The 23,007-nt window shown below is 49.6% G+C and overlaps 1 protein-coding gene across 1 annotated transcript in view; it reads right to left on the bottom strand.

Annotated features, from left to right (window-relative positions):
* Positions 1–1,460: 1,460 nt before the first annotated feature.
* LOC119094498 (solute carrier family 22 member 15) overlaps positions 1,461–23,007 on the bottom strand; it is a 113,700-nt gene continuing 92,153 nt past the window's right edge. Inside the window, exons 9-11 of the mRNA XM_037217556.1 lie at positions 4,422–4,556; positions 1,851–1,918; positions 1,461–1,512 (exon numbers count right to left, since the gene is read on the bottom strand). Coding sequence (XP_037073451.1) covers positions 1,461–1,512; positions 1,851–1,918; positions 4,422–4,556 — 255 coding nt within the window. The remainder of the gene's footprint in view (positions 1,513–1,850; positions 1,919–4,421; positions 4,557–23,007) is intronic.

Genomic DNA, 23,007 nt, shown 5'->3' with positions numbered 1-23,007 from the left:
GGCATGACGCATCAAATGCCTTATCGATTCAGAACAAACCCTAGTCAGGGATGTAGCCGGACTACGACGGATCCACCGTCTGAGCTCCGAGCCGTCTGACTAAGGCGGCAGGCTGAGGCCCAGCCGCTTACTGAGGCAGACATCAGCTGAGCGCACAGCCCACCCGACTACCCCCTGACCTGATCAGCCTGCCGCTGCCGTTCGCATTGGTCCGCACTGCAGCACTATCGGCGCTGGCAGCCGACCCCGAACACGTGCTGCTGAGTCTCATAGCGAGCGCCTGGCGCCGACGTCCGCGATGGCTGGCACAGCTGCCACGTACGGCTGACAGCCGATCCCGAACAGACTCCTCCGCACGCCTTATCCGCGCCGTCAGCGTTCGCAGCGAACGGCGCGAAGTGCCCACGCCGGCAGCTGACAGCCGATCCCGAACAGACCCCACCGCACGCCTCATCCGCGCCGCCGGCGTTCGTAGCGAACGGCGCTAAGTGCCCATGCCGGCAGCTGACAGCCGATCCCGAACACGTCCTCGCCGTCGACCAGCTGCCGCGTGAGGCGGGACGCTCCAGCCACGCGCGCTCACTTGCGCGTCATCAGGTACATGTTCTCCTGCAGGCCACGAACGTCCCACGCGGCCAAGGGGCGGATGGCGTCCGGCGCCCGGTCCCTCACGGCCAGACACTCGATATCCGCCACCGGCTCTGAAACGGCGATCCAATCAGGATACTGATTGTGCAGTTTTGTCGTGATGTGTACAACGCCAAGACATCCAGCGCAGGGTTGTGCTCAGGGCGTGGCTTGGTCCCATTGTGAGCATGCCACGCGGCACGCCTGATGACGGCTGCTCTCCAAGGGTTCAAGGGAGGCATGCCCTGCTCCCCTCATCCTCCGTCCACGCATAAGCAGTGATACAATGCGGCTGTCACAAGGTGGCGGTAGATCGACGGCGCAGCGAAGACAATAGCCGCGACTGGTCCTGATAATAATCGCAACGAGCATGTAAAACATCTTGAGCAACATCACTTGACCCAGGGAGGGACGTGAAAAAACAGTTTTGCAACGAACTGGCCAATGTGGAAGCATGCCCCTCCCAGGTAAAGTTAGTTCCATACGCGTTCGCAAAACAGTTATGATAAACGGACAGCGGTCTCTGATTTACTGCACTTGATTTAACCACATCCAACCACAAGCATATCGACACGCCACTCACGACACACTGCACGTCCGCAACACGCACCGCGCGCGGGCTCGACGTACCGCTCGTGATCACTTAGCTACTGAACAACCGTGCAGAGAACGAGGTCACAGCAACTAAAACTGGCACTCCACTCATCAGCGGCCGAGACGGGTGCGACGCACGAGGCCTCGCGCCGCCGACTGACCAAACTCGGGACGGAAGTCGGCGGGCGTCATGCTCTGCGGCGTGCCCGAGAACGGGTTCGGCTCGTACTCGACCGAGCTCAAGAGGTACCGCAGCCGGGGGCCATCATGGCGAGAAGGAACGCCGCGTACCTGCGCGGCGAGAGGGGCGCGCCGTTCAGGCCGGCGGGACAGGGCGCACCCGCGGCGCAATCGTCTACGAAACCTAACACGGAGGCATTTGATGCAAGCAATGTTCAGCAAGCTACACGTGTGGCGCCGACTGAACGTAACACTATGATGCATTACAACCAGGTTACTATAACATTGCATCATTACGATAGACGATGCTATGATGCTCCAATACGTGAAAACGCATGGTGGCTTTCAACATGTTCACAATTCTACTGAGTCGCATGTACAAACAACACCTGAATCATATATGCGGGTCACAAAAAGAGGCAATCACCTGGAAATTAATCCGTTTTTACTTGACGACGTCGAGCCGGAAGCACGCCGTCTCCGAGCCAGCCTCACCGCGGTCGGTCCTCGCGGCGTACTGCCACGTACGAGGCACAGTCCCAGATGGCGCCCACGGCGCCCACAGTTTCCGGATCCAGCCGGCAGATGTCGGCATGGTACACCCGCAGCCGGCCGTCCGGCGTTTGAGAGAGGGGGACGGGGAGGGTGTAACGTACTGCGACTTCTCGACGGGTGAGCGTCGGCATAGGGTTCTGAACAACAGGGAAGAGGGCGGGCCCGTCTCCCATCTCAGGCCCGCTCCCCCTCCCCCACATTTTGGACAGCTCCGTCGTGAAAACAAGGCCAGTCAAATGTGTGGAGAAAAATGAAACGCAGTAATTGAAGTACTTCTCGGGACGCGCTGCTCGTTCAGTTCACTCGATTTAATTCGAAAATTGAAGTATGTGGTGATGAGGTGCATGACAGCCCACAGATCAGGAGGCCATGACGGTGAGAGCCGATAGAATGGGAGGCAGATGCTTATGATCGTCGTATGTTGTTAGGGACAGCAAGCACATTACGCTTTTTCGTAATCAGCGTAAACGGCTTTGTGGAATTTGCCTTATCAAGTTGTCCACCTGAAATAAAAATGCACTGCAAAGTCATATTACCTCAAATCAGCTAGGAGACTCATTATGTAACGACAGAGCAAATGCCTCATGAAAGTGTTTCCAATTGCATGCAAAAGACGACAGGCATCCACCACATTTATGTGTGCACATCTGAGTGCGCTATGGGGTTTTCATCCAGCCCTGGGCGGTAGGCAGTTGATAATGCGCTGATGATAAAAAGATGTGTGCGGAAAGGTGTGCGGCGTACGGGGGGGCGGCAGCCGACGAAGCCGCCGACTATGGGCGGTGGGCCTATACTGTTACATTAACGGAACTATACGTCATAACTGTATGCTCAAAACACACAAAGCTGCATGTTTCGGCGTTTAAAAATTGCAAAGATGCGTCTTTTTAAGTTCCATGTTGTTTTATGGCAACGTTTTGTAAACATGGGCATGTAAAACTAAAATAGTTCGATCTTCGGGTAAAATTGAATCAAACTGAACTTGATTTTGTGAAGCATTGACCTTTAACCCCGCCTCGTGGGGTCACTTATTGAGAGCAGCTTAAAAGCTTATCACCAATCGTGTGATCCCGTTTAGACCAACCCACCGTTTCTTTACCACTACGCCCTATCCTTCGTAGCTTAGGAACGGCAGAGAAACGGGGGGGGGGGGGGGGGGGGTCACATCGACGTCACTCCCCTTTTAAAAACCGCATAATGAAAAACAAGAACCGGGCGAGGGTTACGTCAATAGATGAACTGTGAAATAGTCCTTTTTGGACATACCACAGCAAAAATGAAACAGATGTTTTCTTGGAAAGATTATCAAAAGATAAAGAATGAAAGATGTGTAAAATGTTAAAATTGCATGGCGCCCTTACTTCACTATCTTGAGGCATGAACTAAAGCATATCGAATATTTTTTGGGCATCTAAAAGCGTTTGAACGCTTGCTTCGCTGCACTAATGAAAAACGTACACATTTTAATTATGTATCTTTTGCAGCTAGATTCATGCTCTACCTGGTCCATGGGCCTAGATATGGCGCAAAATGTGAACAACGATCGGTAACGGTCAAATCCATCCTGCTGGCTCGTACACACGTCGCACGCGGCATATGCTACATTGCAATCTACACCACGTGATGGTCTGTCGACTCTCTACCAATACATGCCATTCTCGAGTTCGTCCGTGCTCTGGGTACACACATGTGGCAAAAAGACATGTAAACTCTTCGAAAAGGACGAAGTCCACCTTGCCAGTTCGTGTGAGGGCTACACGTGGCCCATGCAACTGAAAACTTGGTAGCACACAATAGCCAGTTCCTTTCCGTTCTGACGTATGACACTTCCGAATCCAATGGTGTACCAATGGTGCAGAATATCTCGACAGTTTATCACAGAGAACAGCAGACAACAAATGTTGACCCATGAACCGCCGCATCGCAATCCTGCATTCCGTTGCGCTTTTTCACGTGGGGACACTTCTGGCGAGTTCTGAAATGATGCTTAAGGTTGCTGAAACGCTGAGCGCGTGTTAACAAGCTTCACATTTCCCACTGCACTGGGCTTACGGTCGATAAAGCACATCAGTGATTTGTTCAGGACTTAGCACGAGGGCCAGATGTCATTTAAAGACATCTTGGGTAACGAGAATTACAGATCACATGTGGGCCTCGTCCACTGTTCCGCAAACCCACTGCAATCATTTACAGTCAGGAAGAAAATGCAACACCGAAGTGTTTAAGAGTTTGTCACAGACGACAGATGATAAAAATATGGACGTGGCCAACTGAGCACATTGCGTACAATAGCGAGATGCATGCCGATGTAACAAAATTGCCAAGAGCGCACCTAACGGCGGTGTATGTGTTGTGGCAAAAACACCTACGTTCTTTGTACGGTCTTGATTTGGTTTCATTGCATTCCTATCACTGTCATATTCGCCCTCCAGTTCGTCAAGCTGCAAGGCCTGATACATTTCCACCTCTTCTCCGACAATTTGCCCAACTGTCTTTGGCAGCGGCTTTCCCATTGTCTCCGGCAGCAGCAGGTCCAGCAGCGCCGATGATGTGATGAGCGCTCCAAACACGAAGAAATGAAGATCTTTCCTCACCATATTCTGCGAAGGAGTGGGAAAAGTATGGCCAGGAATTCACGGTGCCTGAAGGGATGAGGCCGGGCAAAATACGTTTACATTTAACAATCCTTTGTATTTCATGTGAACGCCTTTTAAAAAACCACCCACAATCTCTTCAGACCCGTTCCGAATTAGATTTCCAGCGCATTTGGTTGATCCTGGGTCTGTCCTCGAAAGCACAGCTCTGAGTTGACTTTGATTCCAACTCAGGAAGTGTGACTCATGTCTGGAATCGGTCCTAAGGAAGCCGAATGCGGTAACAACAGATGACTTGATGAACCGCTCTATGGGTTACGTAAACACGTGTGTTGAAAATCACACGAGAACACCATGTCGTATGGTCCATTCGCTGCAAGGTTGAAGGCTGTGAGAGCAATAATATCGTTTGTTACAGTTAGGTTATTTATGTAATGTTTATGTTACATGTATGTTATTGTATGCTAATTCACGTATGTTGTTCTATGAATGCAATCATCACCGATTACAGCCACATTTGATTTGAACAAGAGTAAAACTCATACTAGTTTTCGAGACAACGATGGATTCCAACTACACATTGGTTTTCCAAAAATACACCTCTGAATGTATTTTATTTCATTGTACTAAGCCATTGATATCGGCAGAACTGGAAAGCCCAGATAAGAATTCTTACGATGAAAATTAAATGCAATTATTTTGCCCGTCCATGGTATCGATGGGAGGATGTCTTTCCGGCGTGTTCTGTAATCGTGCCTGATTTTTTGTTAGCTTCCGGGGAATTTGTTGTGAATGACTTGATATCAAAACCATGTCTCTAGTTTTTAGGGTTATGAGGAGCGACGGTTTTTAGGTACACTGCACGACAACCCACGGCGTGCGCAGACGGCGGGCGGCAGCCGACGAAGCCGCCAATTGCGCGCGGTGGGCCTATACTGTTACATTAGCGGTGCCATGCTTCATATGCATGTTGCGGTGTTGAAAATTACATAGATGCGCCTTTTTACGTTCGATGTTGTTTTGTGGCATCGTTTTGTAAACACGGGCATGTAAAACTAAAGTAGTTCGATTTTCGGGTAAATTTAAGTAAAGTGAAAGTCCTTTTGCAAAGCATTGACCTTTAACCTCGCCTCCTGGGGTCAATTATTGAGAGCAGCGTAAAGCTAAAGCTTCGTCCGTGCTCTGGGTACAGACATGCGGCAACAAGACGTGTAAACTCGTCGAAAAGGGCGAAGTCCACCTTGCCAGCTCGCGTGAGGGCTACATGTGGCCCATGTAACTGAAAACGCGGTGCCACTCAATAGCCAGTTCTTTTCGGTTCTGACGTATGACACTGCCTAATCCAATGGTGTATCAATGGTGCAGTACAACTCGACAGTTTATCACAGAGAACAGCAAACAATAAATGTTGACCCATGAACCGCCGCATGGCAATCCCGCATTCCGTTGCGCTTTCCACGTGGGGACACTTCATGCGAGTTCTGAAATGACGCTTAAACTTGCTGAATCGCTGAGCGCGTGTTAACAAGCTTCATATTCCCCAGTGCACTGAGCTTACAGCCGATAAAGCATATTTTTGATTTGTTCAGGACTTCACACAAGGGCCAGATGTCATTTAAAGCCGTCTTGGGTAACGAGAAGTATGGATCACATGTGGGCCTTGTCCACTGTTCCGCACACCCACTGCAATCATTTACAGTCAGGAAGAAAATGCAGCACCGAAGAGTTTAAAAGTTGGACACAGACGACAGATCATAACAAATATGGATGTTGCCAACTGAGCACATTGCTTGCAACAGCGAAATGCATGCCGATGCAACACAATTTCCAAGAGCACACCTAACGGCGGTATATGTGTTGTGGCAAAAACACCTACGTTCTTCGTTCAGTCTTGATTTGGTTTCATTGCATTCCTATCGCTGCCATAATCGTCTTCCAGTTCGTCGGGCTTCAAGGCTTGATACATTTCGACGTCTTCTCCAACCATTTCCCCAACTGTCTTTGGCAGCGGCTTTCCCACCGTCTCAGGCAGCAGCAGGTCCAGCAGCGCCGATGATGCGATGAGCACTCCAAACACGAAGAAAACCAGATCTTTCCTCACCATTTTCTGCGAATGGGTAGGAAAAGTATGGTAAAAAATTCACGGCACCTTAAGGGATGAAGCCGGGAAAAATACGTTTACATTTAACGATCTTTTGTATTTCAAGTGAACGCCGTGTAAAAGAAACCACTCACTTCTCTTCAGACCTGTTCCGAATTAGATTTCCAGCGCGTTTGGTTGATTTCGGACCCGAACCCGAAAAGCACAGCTCTGAGTTGACTTTGATTCCAACTCAGGAAGTGTGACTCATGTCTGGAATCGGTCCTAAGGAAGCCGAATGCGGTAACAACAGATGACTTGATAAACCGCTCTATGGGTAACGTAAACACGTATGTTGAAAATCACACGAGAACACCATGTTGTGTCGTCCATTCGCTGCAAAGTTGAAGGCCGTGAGAACGATAATATCGTTTGTTACATTTATGTTTGAGTCCATTCATCACAGATTCCAGCCACATTTGATTTGAACAAGAGAAAAAAACTGTACTAGTTTTCGAGACAACGATGGACTCCAATTGCTTTTTCTCTTGCCAAAAAGACATCCCTGAACGTATTTCATTTGGTTCGACTAACCCATTGATATCGGAAGAAACGGCAAGTCCAGATATGGATTGTTGCGATGAAAATGTATTACAACTGTTTTTCCCGTCCATGGCATCGATGACTGCATGCGCTGTACGGGTGCAAACCAACGCTCGTTAAGGGAAAAAATTGCACCAATCAGCACAACGGAAATAATCAGCACGTGTGGCATTTAATGGCGCGTCCGAGACAAACTAACGCTGCACGGAAAATCACGTTCCCATAGCCTGTTGACCATCGGCTATTGCTCTCATGGCAAGTTTCCTCACTTTATTGGCGGTAAATGACATCACGTAAGGTCAGTTTGGTGGAAAAAGTAACGGCAAAAAACGACGCGACCGCGAAAAATGTGCCCTCATCATGAGCAAAGAATGCGTTGAGCACCGAGGCCGAATACACGATCGCGCTGGAAGTCAATCAGTACATAAATCTTGAAAAGAGTATGATTCGATATTACCGTGATCTGTGCAAGTGCCCAAGTGTATTAGCTTCTCGGTTTTCACTTGGACGATTATGTACTAATTATGAGACCTATTCAGTGTCCGTGGTGCAAACTGTACCGGCAATTGCGCCATTGTGGGATAGGTCTCTGTGACAAGCAGGTTAGTACCAGTCAGAGGCTGATGAGGCCTCTCAGGTGCTAAAGACACTCATTTCACCAATGTGACGAACTGCACAATGGCGGGACGGGATCATATGCACTTAAAAAGTGCATACGATCTGAGCCAGTCATGTGATAAGTGCAGTCACTGACATCAACGATTAAAACACACAGCTTTCACAAAAGATTCGTCTCGCAGGATGTATTAGCCGTTCTCAGCCCGGTTAACGTAGCAGACGGGTAGCCGTCCACATCAAATACTCACAGCAGATGTGCGCAGATGCGACCAACGTGTAGTATCGTTCAGATGCAGATATCAGAGAAACTACTCACCAGCAGCGCTACAAAGGGATAGGCTATCCCAGCCATCCGCCCGCAGAAGTTGACGATGCCGAAGCCTGTGTTACGAACCGATGTGGAGAAAATCTCGCCCGTGAATATGTAGGTTACGGTGAACGTGGTAGCTATGCACAGCTTCCCTGCAAACCAGGACGACTGGGATGAGCAGGACACCGATTTGTTCAGTCGCAGTTTCTGTCATGATTTCATTATGCCCCAGCGAACGCATGGCCGTAGGAAGAAACATACTATTCCATTTAATCGCGTATGGAGGAATATTCCATTAGCCTCCTACAGTCATGGGAAGACAGGTGAAACTGATCGATCAGACTGAATGTGAGACCTGCCTATCAGAACAGACCAGGGGTGGACGGCCTATTAGATTGAGTGTCAGACATGCTTCTCTCAGCACATGGCAGGGGTAACTGACCTATCAGACTGAGCGTCAGCCTGCCTCCCTGATCGTCAATGTAAGAGCCAGGCAGCAGCAAGATCAGGACGCAGCTGATGCCTCCGGCCAGCATCACGCCGCTGATCGTGTACCGTCTGCCCAGTCTGCGGCAGAGACCGTAGTCAGTGCCGCCGCCATACCGCCTAAAAGATCATCCGTGGCAGGACACGAGTTTCTCAGGTGTTCGCAGTCAGCTGTTGACAGGCTCGATCTCGGTAAGGTGTAATCGCGCAAACAGTTGGTCAGGGGCGTTCAATGCTGAGAGGCGGAATGTTCCTACTGCATGATGTATCGCTACCCTTCAATGCGGTCGCGACGTAGGCCAGAGTGTGAAACTTGTTCTAACTTGAAGCTCTCATATGTCTTCGACAGTGTTTAAGATGGGCATACATTGCAGCGGCACGCCTACAACATGTAGAATACACCTAACGGAGGAGAAAAAACTACATAAAACAGCGATGTGTTAAATGCATGAACGATGAACATAAGCCAACGCACGGTTCTCAAAATACAAACACGTGGACATCATGAACACATGAACACTGCCCCTTCGAGCCTGCCCCGAGAGTTTCAGTCAGCCTTGCTGTAAAAACGAGTAGCACAGGATACCACGACGATAGGGAATGGAAACTTTATTGGACAGCTAGTTTGGCTTCCGGGTACGGATGTGTATATACCAGTCGAGGCAAACGGCGGCACGTTCTCAATCTGCTCCTGCAATGGTACGTCGACGTGACGTTCCAGTAAACAGCAGCTATGACTAGAGCACAGCCCTGCGCGCAGAACGGCTGTAAAGAGCCTAGGTCCAAAGCCCCCGCGCAAGGGCGAAACATCGATGCCGCCCAGTACTCACTTGTCCAGCATGCCAGGAAATGACGATCATGGGCGGAATATCCACGAGGCCCGAGACGGCGAACGAGATGAATCGGTTTTGACCCATGCTGGCCTCCGCCGCCGCCGTCAGGCCGTAGTAGGTCAGCGTGTGTACCGCCCTGGGTCACAGCAGGAGCACGGGGTATTAAAGCACTGGCGGTATTCACAACGTGCGAGGCTCCATCAAAGTACATGACTACTGTATAGTTTTAATAGTATGGTGTAGCAGTACGTGAGTAGCATAACTGAGTACTGTGAGGTAACAGCAGGTCACTGACCGGACCAAGTACAGCGCCGATATTAAACAACACAGCCCTGGCACTTGACCACCGCCCTCACATGATATTGTTCGGCGTTGGCGAAGGTGTTTGTTGTTTGGTGTCCTGTTACAATGCTGCGAATGCATTGCTGCGAGAGCGGGAGAGCGAGGGCATATGAAACGACATGGCGTATGAAACACGTGTTAGACACCTGCAACAGTATCTTTTTCCGAGTATCTTTTCTCACACCACGCCATCGCAGAAAAAATAGCCTCCGGGAAGCTGTCTGCCTTAGGCATGAAATGACCCAACGAACACTTCATTGCCCATCATGCAGCGCATGCCATTTGTTCAGCTTTTATGTGTAGGCAGGGGCGTAACCAGAGCCTTGCCAAGGGAACACAAGGTTGACAGAAGGTCATCTTATGGTGGTGCCCTCGCCCCCCCAAAAATACCGGATGTGGCTTACTTGTTAACAAGTGAGACGTTTCACTTCGTTTTATTTTATTTTTACCTCGTTACGAGAACAGAAACCAGGAGCTACCGTGAGCTCAATTCTGTCTGTATTTTGAAGCCAATAAACTGCAGAAATCAGGCGTTGAACGACTGCATGGAAGAAATCACCGGCGCTCTTAATTTACATGGTTAGTTGGCTCCTTCTAGACCGATAGAATTCCGAAGCTTTGTCAGATTTTTCTATCTCGGCTGTACAGACATTGAGGACATCACGAAGGTAGATTGTAGATCAATATGTTTAAATCCAGATTGGAAGATAAAAGTATGAATGCAGACCGAGTGGTCAACAATGTCTATTACATGGCCAAGCCATGTTCGTCCGAAAACATTCATCATTCAGTCAGAATCGATTAATGATACAATTTATGTAAGGTTTTTAGCATGCGCGCTCACAAATCTTACCGAAAAAAACAGCGCGACACCAGGCGTTGCAGTCTCCGTGGTGCGCGGAGCGTGAGCCCAGTAGCTAATATTTAGTCGTAGCCCACCGGTGAATGAAAATGATGGCGATTCTGAAATTATTGTCTTTAAACATTTAAATCAACTAGTAATACAAGTTACGTGACGTAGCATTGAGCATGCGCAATTGAAAATTTTAGAAGCACTAGCCTCGGACCCAGGCGTTGTAGTCACCGTGGGCCGCGCAGCGTCGGTCTATCAGCTAATATTAAGTTCTGGCCAACGAGTGTACGGAACGGACGATCTTTCTGAAAAGTATCTTTGGACGCTTAATGGCATCAGATGTTACATGTATAAGACAGTCTGAACGCATATTTGACGCGAGCAATTTTTAAACTGATGAAAAGAACGAATTGGCCATTAAAGCACCCCGAGGTGGGGCTGTAATCTGTTGGTTAAACTGGAAAAGTGAACGTAAAATCTCTACCCCAGCTTTGCGAGAGATGAGGTGGTGGTGAGGGGAGGGGCAGATGCGGGAATAACTACACATTTGGGTGCATTTTGGTCGCAGGTTTGACCATTTGCCCCGTTAGGTCCCTTCATCTTCTTTTGCGAAATTACACCCGTGCACAACACGACACCGGGGATCTCAGCGCACATGAAAACAGCATTCGGGAGGAAAATTGTTAATGGGCAGAAGCAAAGACGGCGAGCTCTTGTTTAAGTGCTCAGAGTGGTGAGTCACACACGCTGTACGAGCTCCTTTATGGTGCACATAACCAACGCAGTTGAACCGCACTTAAAACTTAAATAAACAATGACGAGCTCCTTTACGAACGAAACACAGCGTGCTCTTTATGCATTTATAGCTTGGTGTGGTCACCTCAACCTTGTTCGTCACTTGTTGTCACATTGAAGCTGGAGTCGATCCCACTTTATGGGATCGATTCCAACTTCAAATCGCGGTCACGGAATCCATTTTGACTCCGACTCCAGGCAGCACAGCGCAAATTTGAGTTGGGTAGGATTCCAGATCAAGGTCATGCCGCCTGACTCCGATTAAGTTGACTCGGTGGCGTGCATTGACGAGATAAACCGCTGCATGAGCTATGTCGCGGCACGGCGCATATCTGATCATTAAGCGAGCGATGCATAATGCGCATATTAGTACTAACTGAGCGATGCTTAGTGTTCTGCGTTTGCCGTATATTAAGCATTTCGAGACTGGTAATATAGTTCGTATCGACATTTATGTTTTCTATCCACTTGTCTTGGTTTCAAACGATAGAGTTGAAGTGTAGCTTTGATTCCGTTCCACAAACTTTACAGGAATGTATTTCACCTTGACTTATCAAAAAGTTGGTTGATTTCGTTGTCGACTGCGAATTCTCACGGCGTCTAGCGCAAGGACGCACCAGTGCCCAGCAGCTGGGTAGGGAGGTGCGCAATGTGGATTCGCGAGCGGATGGGCACGGCGGCGCGCGGTTGGGCGGGGACGGCCGGTGTCACATGATATATCAGTGATCCGTGACTTTGGCGCGAGTGTGATCACGCGGCTGGGCCTGACAGAGGCGTTCGCGAAGCATCCTCGGCAGCGATGCGCGGTGAAGACCCGTTCTCAGCAGCCATTCATGCGTCAAATAAACAACCTCCGTAATAAGCCCCATGTCGTAAGCAACGAATGCCTCGTATATCTGCGAACATGAACGACCAGGTCGAGGCGAAGAGCTTCACGCTCAGGCAGAGGTCGCAGCTCATGATCAGAGATCAGCAGCTGGTGATCTGGAGTCGCATGTATTTGTGGGGTCAACATTGAACGCGGTAGGCACGAACCTGCTTAATCTGCATTTGGATGGAGCTTGGTGAAAGCTGCCGGTGAGACGTTCAGGTGCTTTATTGGGCGTTGGAGCGTTGTGACAGTGGTAACGCTTGTGCACAGCTGGTGACGCCGACGCACACAGGTTCGTGCACCGAGCACCACCCTCGGATCCATGGACGTGGACGACGCCCTCCGCGTGTTGGACAGCGGCGGGCGGCAGCAATGGAAGCACATGCTAGCCACAATGTCTCAACCACTACCGGGAGTCTTCATCATCCTGCTGATGGAGTTTATTGGTGAGTCCGGAGAGACTCACCAATAAACGAGACCAAATTCACATTCAAGAGGTCTGTTCCATATCTACATTGGATTTTTAGCTGAAATAGCACTCTTCATGATCAGCACCTGCAGATCACAGCCATGCCACTTTAAGGCTTTCAGCCATGCTCTTGGCGAGATTGATGTGCGTGAACTTGTGCAGCCGAAGTATTTTTATAATTTGAAAAACTCTGTTATGTGCCCACTATGGGAAAACGACCCAAACATACCCGGCGTCATAGAAACGTCACGCAAGCACCCCACCTCTCTGGTGCCTTTGCGCTCGTAATCGGGAGAAGCATGGCCACTTAGGTGTTCGTATATAAAAGGATGCAGCAATAAGTGTACCCTCGGAAGAAGGTACTTGGTTAACGGAAATGTTTCACGTTTGAGATATTGAAGCAAGCATCAGGTATGATGAAACAAGCTCCCTTATAACCATTGGCATCGTTGTAAGCAGAAGAGACCGCTCAAGACAACACCATTTCTCCGTTTAATAAATACGCTCCATGATACGTTGCTGTTTGATTTTGTCATCGTGCACTGCACAACATCGATTGGGAGCCAATCGCAGGCGGCTGGAATTGAACGACTCCGCCATTATGTTTTCTCTCGGCCTTGATCGCCGCATGGCCTATGCAATGACTCTCCCCGAATGCTCTTCCCATTTTCGCGGACGTGTGGCTAGCTGTGAACTGCACCGAAAAGATGGCTGCTGTCAAGATGGCTGCTCAAGCCCAAAACCCCATACAAATGTGGAGCATTCCCTTTAAGACTGCTAGCGCACTGGACGAGGGAGGCGTTGGAAGAAAGAGTTACAAGTTCGAGCCGATAACAAGCTCAAGATCGTGGCAAGATCGCGGTTTCATACGAAATTATCTCGACACGGATGACCGCGTGATGGAGCCGCGCGCGCGCTGCGTGTGCCGCCATGCTACCTGATTCATTGGCGGCGTGCAGCTGTTTCAGTAGAAGGCCAGCTGCTCCAATGGGCGGGTTTGCGCGGAGAGCAGCCTCACGGTGGCCGCGAACTTAGCCCGCTCACATAGAATTGATGCAATTGTTGAAGAGGTTTGGCTGACGGCGTAGCTCTCGGGTAATAATTGCTTTTGTTGAATATTCGACTGAATGCTTTGATGTCGCTTGACACGAGTTTGATGTCTTCAGTGTTCTTGACGTTTGCTCAAAATGACGTCAGAGAGCAGTGCAAGCAGCGTTGCGTGATGCAGGTTCTCCAGGCGTAAACAACTGGCAGCAGCATCGGCTATTCGGCCTGTCCGTGGTCGATTTTCAAACCAGACCTCCCGTCAGATAGCCGTATAAACACGAAGGTGTCCGAAAAACCGCAGACTGCAGCACGGCCAAGGAATTAACTGATGCAATGCAAACTCCTTTTTCCGTGTCGCAGGTTACACGCCGAACTTTGAGTACCACCGACAGGGGCCGAATGGGACAGATATGCTCGTGAACGCCTGCTTCAACGACACAACAGCGTTCTGCGACGACATCGTGTTCCGTTCCGAGTACACCAGCGTGGTGACTGAGGTCAGTGATAGAGTGCTGGCGACGTAGAACACCTGACCTTCGACATGAAGGCACAGGTGCGGCCTGTTGGAGGCGGCATGCACTAGAGTTCAATTGAACTCAAAAGCACGGCATGCGTTGTTCTGGAGCCTGCATGCAAATATTGTTTTGCTATGTGCACGCAGCTGCTTCTGTTCCGGTAGCTAAGTTGATTGGGGCGTCTACATTGCGATCCTAACGGCCGCGCGGGGTGAGTTCGAATTGTTGTAGACGCTCTATGTTTGCGTTCGACCGAGATGGCCCGCGGACTGGAACAACGGCACTGGTGACGTCATCCTTGCCGAGCATTATGGTACCATTATGTTTGGGCGATAGCTTCTGCCGGTGCCCTGAAATTTAAGGATCGGATGGTGGGATCAAGGCTTTTAGGCACTGCATAGGCTAGCCGCTGCTTCTTGAGATTCATCCAGTAACAAAGAATTCCGAGAGAATCTTTAAAAACTTGAGCTTTGCTCTTACTTTTTATCAGTCGGCTTACAACTGGCGTTGTTTGCAACATTTGTTTCATCCAGATGATGAAAACCGTTCCAAGCACGCTTGTGTTTGACTTCTAAAAAGGCTTTTCGGTTAATGAGTAAGCGGTCCAGGGACACTGCAGGACTTTGAGCTTACTTTCGCTGAAAGTTGCCTGGACAGTTTACCTGAAATGGATGTCCCAGGCACTGACTTTACGTAGCACATCAGGTCACTGACGTGACCATCTTGATCATTGCAGTAGTGATATCTGGCCTGACCCCACTTCCCCAAACGGAGTATTTGACCCAACATAGTGTGGCCTGTGTCTGGGGGAGTCTGTGGGATCTGTGTGTGTGGTGGTGTCTGTAGTGTCTATGGCGTCTTTGATGTGGTTTGGTGTCCGGCCCGACGAACAATCGCTCCTTTACACTTTGACATTAACCGCATTCGAAATAAATGGTGTTATTTTAACTCGGTAATCGCATTACACTGCAGTAATTCCTACAGCGATATCTGACCACAATCTTTTCTCCTAACAGCGCATGCTGTTTCATTTCTCATTCCTGTAAAGGTGCCTGGTTCACAACGCTCAAAAGAGACTCCATGCCACATCTCCGATCCTTGAAACGATACCTGACTCCACCCGCAACTCCTGCAGTAGCACCTCGACATGCGGTACAGCTAAGCGGACAAGCTTCGAACACCGCGCCCGCCGCCTACGGGCGTGATCCTCAAGAACTTCCTTTTCACTGCCTTCGGTCGATTCACCTTTTCCCCGCTCCCAATCCCCCTTGGGCTGGTGAGAGTTAAGCCCGACCGAACCGGTGGTGGTCGCTGGTCTGTCCCTCCCCCTTGGATCAGCCCGTGAGAACTGACCCCGACCGGAGGTGGTCAAGGGCATTCCCCCTCCTGGATCGGTCAGTGACACCTGACCCTGCCCCCCCTCCCCCCCTACTCATGCAGTGGTCACTGGTCTGCGAGCGGACAACGGACGTACACCTGCTGCAGTCGCTCTTCATGGCTGGCATGACGATTGGCGCTCCCCTGGTCAGCCCCTGGCGGACATGTTCGGTCGGCGCCGGGTCGTGCTGCTCACATTCGGCCTGCAGGCCCTGCTGGTGGCCGCCTTGGTCGTCGTCCCCAACTACGCCACGTTCGCCGTGCTGAGGTGCGACGACCCACACTCGACTATTCCAGGTGGTGGTGTGGGAAGCAGACGCAGGAGGGGAGGGGGGAGGGAAGGGCAGATAAGTGGAGCGGATGGGAGGGGAGAGGAGAGGAGAGGAGAGGAGGGGAGAGGAGAGGGAGAGGGGAGGGGATGGGCCATATGCGAGCCAATATGACGCCGCGCATGGCCCCTCGGACCTCAGCGACAGGTTTCTTGGCCCTATGGAGATGTACGTGTTCTATTCCCCTGACTCGCGTAACCCCTCGCTTCCCCTCTCACTGACCTCTGAGGATGCCTGGTGCCGACCCCTGACGCTTTCGATCCCTTGTTAGGTTACTGGCCGGCGTCCTGCAGGTGGGCTGCCTGCCGTGCTTCACCTTGTCCTCGGAGCTGGTGGGGCCGCAATACTGGAGTCGCGTTGGCCTCTTTGGCTCCACCTTCTCCTCCATCGGTATCCAGATGCTGGCACTCGGCGCCTACGTCACCACCACGTGGCGCCCCCTGGTGATCGCCTCAGCTGCCTTGGCCGGCCTCTCCGTGTTCGTGATGTGGCTGTGAGTCGGGATGGAGTACGGTGGAGGAACCCGCGATCATGTGGCTCCTGTGGAGCTCCACAAAGATTTACGGCAATGGACCGGATGACCCTACGAAACACTATGTTCAAGATGAAATTAATTGGAAAGTAAGCTCGCAACCTTAATTTTCGTGTTTTGGGCTTGAGAAACAAATGTAGATGTCCCACAGACATATGGAGGCAAACATGATATACGGTGAAATATGCTCACTCGTAGCAATTGACCTGCTTTTGAAGGGAATGCTTCCCATTTAAATTGCTTGAAACAAGCATTAGATAGGATGAAGCAAGCTCATTTATTATTATTGTTATACTTGTTAGGGAGGAGTCTGCTCTACATAGCTCAATTTTCTTTTTAGTAAATATGCTGCTCAATGCGTCATTGTTTGATTATGTCATCATGCATTGCACAACATTGATTGAGAGCCAATTGACGACCGTTGTATGTAGAATTCGCGTTCACGAGCGCTAGATATGAAAGCCTCGACAATTACAATTAATTTTTTTAATGCTTCGACAATTAATTCTTTCTTGGCTTTGATCACCGCGTGACTTTTGGAATGACAGGATTTGAATGGCGTTATTTCGACGTCATGAATGCAAAGGTGACGTTTGAGAACTGTCCCCAATATTTCTCCATTTTTGTGGGCGTGTAGTTGAGAAACTAGAGAAGGCTAGATCTTGAGAAGGGCGTTATCGTGAGCAGTACCAAAAGCTCCTCAAGATGATCATTTCAGTTCAAAAAGACACGCGAATGTGGAAAACTCACTTTTAATTGTAAAATACTACTCTTTATAGTAAAATTCTCAATGTAGTAAATATCCGTCTCCAAACATCGTCATTTGACTGCGGCATGAACCGTTTGTATAGCGTAAGAGTGGCTGCCGAAGCGGCCGTGCAAAGCTGCCACTGTAGCGGACGAGCGGATTTTTTTGTAGTTCTTGGACTTGCCGAGAGGTGTGGTGATATCGGTGGGTGTTCGCAGAGCCCAAATATCGTTATATGCACGAATTTTGACTCTTTCTCGTTCAGTTCTTGTATATCTCCTATGACCTTATACTGTTAACTTGCATTCGCGTGCTCGGTTGTAGTGATATGCTTTAAAGGGTTGCTCCACATTTATACGGGGTTTTGAACTGAGATAGCCTTTTCGAAGACCATTCACTGCAGTTAACAGCCCAACCCTTTCTTAGACTGAGCACTCTGTTTTCTGACCTTGACATCCACGAATTATAACATAAGAGATCAATGAGTGATCTTCAAAATAGCTATCTTTGTTCAAAATACCATACAAATGCGGAATACTCCCCTTAAGACAAACAAAGATTACGCGCATGTCAATATGAACGATGTAAGTCTACAAAAAGAGCGATATCAACCGTTACAATGAAATGTATTTTTTTCTGACATCGAGGGTGGGCAAACAAGCTTCTGGAATAGAGTAGAACTTGATTGCCTAATAATGCAGCTGAGAAAGGCATGTAAAAGAATAGGGAATGAGAACTGGCAAAGGATGTCCTGCTTCTTCACGACAGTGTGTGTTCAAAATGCCGGGTTTGTGCGGATTGCTATTAGGAACCGCTGCTCTATTGAGCTCCAGCACCTGGCCTGTAGTTTGGGTTCGGCCCGAAGTGATTTCCACCTTTTCTGCGTCCCGAGTTCGCATCCTCGATGAAGAAGGCACGCTGGTACGTGTGCGCCGACGCCGAGGGGTGGCTGGGGAAACAGCCAGGGAAGTTTTCTCTCGCGATATCGACAACATTGAGAAGAAGTGGGAGAAGAGCACTGCTCTTAAGGCAGAGTACATTTTAAAATAAAACATTTTCCTCCCATGTGCGTGGTTTTTTGTATGTTTTATTGTTCAAACAATTTGACGAAGTCATGTGCTCCTCCATATTTGTTAGGGGCATTACCATGATTCCGTGATGAGTGCGTTACTGACAGCACGCGCAACACTGGCCTCTGTCCTCACCACCATCTAGGCTCAGCAGTCAGAGGTCAGCTACTGCTGTCCTCAGTGGTCCATGTTACGGCCTCCGCTGCGTGTCCGCCAGCACCCCAGCACCCTCTGGCATCACCGGCTCCCGCCCCCGCCGCCATCTCCCATTTGGTGATTGGTTCCGCCTCTGCCGCCAGCATGGTGCCCGCCAGCTCCCTCTGGCGTCATCGGCTACCACCCCCGCTGCCATCTCCCATTTGGTGACTGGTCCCGCCTCTGCCGTCAGCTTTGTGCCTGCCAGTCCGCGATGGCTTATGCTCAATGGTCGAACCGAAGAAGCGCACAAAGTCATGCTGGGCGTGGCGCGTTCCAACGGAGTGACCCCTCCGGCCAACTTTACCCTGGTGGCCGCGAGGGAGAAGACCGTTGGCTTTCCCGACAACTGCTGCTCGCTGTTCCGACACTGGCGCGCCGCTCTCTGGACAGTGGTGCTCTGCCCTCACCTGGTACGCTACGACGGTGGCCATGACGCTGCCGGCGGCGGCGTCCATGCCAGAGGCATGAACCAGCAAGGATTTAGATTGGTAGGGAGTAGGAAGTGTGACGTTCGTCGCAGCGTAATTTGCAATTTAATTTGATGCAACGATAGCTATATATATATAATCAAGTGAAAATGCTCGTGAAGCATGACTATGCGGGCTTTACACCCATTAGTCACGGGGCGGGATGAGTTACGCACTCGTCAGATGCATGGTTACGTTGATCTGTGCAACATGATTGATGACGTCACAAGTCGCCAAATGGTGCAGGAATTATGGAACCTTCCATCTGCTCTCGCTCTCTCGTTTTCGCAGCAATGCATTCACAGCACGTCACAGGACACCAAACAAAAAATACCTTCGCCAACGCTGAACAATATCATGTGAGGGCGGTGGTCAAGTGCCGGGGCTGTGTCACTTAATATCGGCACCGTACTTGGTCCGGTCAGTGACCTGCTGCTACCGCACAGTACTCAGTTATGGTACTCACGTACTGCTAAAACCATACTATTGAAAACTATACGGTAGTCATGTACTTTGATGGAGCCTCGCACGTTGTGAATGCCGCCAGTGATTTAATATACCGTGCTCCTGCTGTGACCCAGGGCGGTACACACGCTGACCTACTACGGCCTGACGGCGACGGCGGCCAGCATGGGTCAAAACCGATTCATCTCGTTCGCCCTCTCGGGCCTGGTGGAGATTCCGCCCATCATCGTCATTTCCTGGCTGCTGGATAAGTGAGTACTGGGCGGCATCGATGTTTCGCCCTTGCGCAGGGACTTTGGACCTTGGTTTTTTTCCAGCCGTTCTGCACGCAGGGTTAAGCAGTGTGCACAATTTCCAGGTTCTGTTGTGGTCTTCCTGATTTTTTAAACGAAGTTTCGTGGCATTTCATCGCTTTTGCATGTGATGCGTGCTACATTGCTGCCGTGCTACAGAATCGAAAATGGTAGTTTTTTTTTAGTTTTTTTCTCCTCCTTTAGGTGTATTCCACATGTTGTAGGCGTACCGCTGCAATGTATGCCCATTATAAACTCTGTTGAAGACACGTGAGAGCTTCAAGTTAGAATAAGTTTCATACTCTGGCCTACGTCTCGGCTGCATTGAAGGGTAGCGATAGAGCATGCAGTAGGAACATTCCGCCTCTCAGCATTGAACGCCCCTGACCAACTGTTTGCGCGATTACACCTCACCGGGATCGAGCCTGTCAACAGCTGACTGCGAACACCTGAGAAAACTCGTGTCCTGCCACGGGTAATCTGTTAGGCGGTATGGCAGCGGCGCTGACTGCGGTATCTGCCGCAGACTGGGCAGACGGTACACGCTCAGCGGCATGATGCTGGCCGGAGGCATCAGCTGCGTCCTGGTCTTGCTGCTGCCTGGCTCTTACATTGACGATCAGGGAGGCAGGCTGACGCTCAGTCTGATAGGTCAGTTACCCCTGCCATGTGCTGAGCGAAGCATGTCTGACACTCATTCTAATAGGTCGTCCACCCCTGGTGTGTCCTGATAGGCAGGTCTCACATTCAGTCTGATCGATCAGTTTTCACATGTCTTGCCATAACTGTAGGAGGCTAATGGAGTATACCTACCATACGCGAATTAATATAATAGTGTGTTTCTATCTGCGGCCATGCGTTCGCTGGCGGCATAATGAAATCATCACAGAAACTGCGACTGAACAAATCGGTATCCTGCTCATCCCAGTCGTCCTGGTTTGGAGGGAAGCTGTGCATAGCTACCACGTTCACCGTAATCTACATATTCACGGGCGAGATTTTCCCCACATCGGTTCGTAACACTGGCTTCGGCATCGTCAACTTCTGCGGGCGGATGGCTGGGATAGCCTATCCCTTCGTAGCGCTGCTGGTGAGTAGTTTCCCTGACACCTGCATCCGAACGGCACCACACGCTGGTCGCATCTGCGCACATCTGCTGTGGGTATTTGATGTGAACGGCCACCCGTCTGCTGCGTTAATCGGGCTGAGGACGGCTAATATATCCTGCAAGACAAATGTTTTGTGAAACCTGCGTGTTTTAATCGCTGATGTCAGTGACTGCACTTATCACATCACTTGCGCAGATCGCATTCACTTTTTAAGTGCACATGATCCCGTCCCGCCATTGTGCAGTTGGTCACATTGGTGAAGTGAGTGTCTTTAGCACCTGAGTGGCCTCATCAGCCTCTGACTGGAACTAATCTGCTTCTCACAGAGACCCATCCCACAGTGGCGCAATTGGTGGTACAGTTTGCACCACGGACACTGAATAGGTCTCATAATTAGCATATATTCGTCCAAGTTTAGACCAGGAAAATAATAAACCTCAGCACTTGCACAGATCATGGTAATGTCCAACCATAGCGATCGTGTCTTCAGCCCCGGTGCGGAACACCTTCCTTTCTCATGATAAGGGCTTGTTTTACGGCCGTCGCGTCATTTTTTGCCGCGACTTTTTCCACCAATCTGACCTTACGTGAAGCTATTTATCGCCAGTGAAGTGCGGAAACTTGCAATGAGAACAATGGCCGATGGTAAACAAGCTATGGGAAAATGACTTTCCGTGCGGCGTTAGTTTGTCTCGGAAGCGCCATTAAATGTCACACATGCTGATCATTTCCGTCCCGCTGATTGGTACAATTTTTTCCCTTAAAAAGCTATGGTTTGCACCCGTATAGCGCATAGTCATGGATACCATGGACGGGCAAAATAATTGTATTTAATTTTTATGGTAAGAATCCTTCTCTGAACTTTCCAGTTCTGCCAATAACAATGGTTTACTCGAATCAAATAGTATACATCCAGCGGTGTCTTTTGGAAAGGCAAAATGCAATTGGAATCCATCGTTGTTTCGAAAACTAATATAGGTTTTACTCTTGTTCAAATCAAATGTGGCTGGAATCGGTGATGAATGGACTCAAACATAAATGCAACAAACGATATTATTGTTTTGACAGCCCTTAACTATGCAGCGAATGGACCACACGACATGGTGTTCTCGTGTGATTTTCAACATACGTGTTTACGTAACCTATAGAGCGGTTCATCAAGTCATCTGTTGTTACCGGATTCGGCTTCCTTAGGACCGATTCCAGACATGAGTCACACTTCCTGGGTTGGAATCAAAGTCAACTCAAAGCTGTACTTGTCGGGTTCAGACCCGAAATCAACCAAATGCGCTGGAAATCTAGTTCGGAACTGGTCTGAAGAGAAGTGAGTGGTTCTTTTACACGGAGTTCACTTGAAATACAAAGGACCGTTAAAATGTAAACGTATTTTGCCCGGCCCCATCCCTTAAGGTGCCGTTAATCTCTTACCATACTTTTCCTACTCATTCGCAGAATATGGTGAGGAAAGATCTTCATTTTTTCGTGTTTGAAGTGCTCATCACATCATCGGCGCTGCTGGACCTGCTGCTGCAGGAGACGGTGGGAAAGCCGCTGCCAAAGACAGTTGGGCAAATGGTCGGAGAAGATGTCGAAATGTATCAAGCCTTGCAGCTTGACGAACTGGAGGGCGATTGTGGCAGCGGTAGGAATGCAATGAAACCAAATCAAGACTGAACAAAGAACGTAGGTGCTTTTGGCACAACACATATACTGCCGTTAGCTGTGCTCTTGGCAATTTTGTTACAATCGACATGCATTTCGCTATTGCAAGCAATGTGCTCAGTTGGCCACGTCCATATTTTTATCATCTGTCGTCTGTGGCAAAATTTTAAACGCCTCGGTGTTGCATTTTTCTTCCTGACTGTAAATTATTGTGGTGGCTTTGCGGAACAGTGGACAAGGCCCACAAGTAATTCATTCTCCTCGTTACCCAAGACGGCTTCAAATGACATCTGGCCCTCGTGTTAAATCCTGAAGAAATCGTTGATACGCTTTATCGGCTGTAAGCCCAGTGCAGTGGGAAATATGAACCTTGTTAACACGCAGT

Source organism: Pollicipes pollicipes, unplaced genomic scaffold, assembly GCF_011947565.3.
Source record: "Pollicipes pollicipes isolate AB1234 unplaced genomic scaffold, Ppol_2.1 Scaffold_4002;HRSCAF=4701_pilon_pilon_pilon, whole genome shotgun sequence".
Taxonomy (NCBI): Eukaryota; Metazoa; Arthropoda; class Thecostraca; order Pollicipedomorpha; family Pollicipedidae; genus Pollicipes; species Pollicipes pollicipes.
The sequence above is the reverse complement of the archived record's forward strand: the minus strand, read 5'-3'. Positions and strand labels throughout refer to the sequence as shown.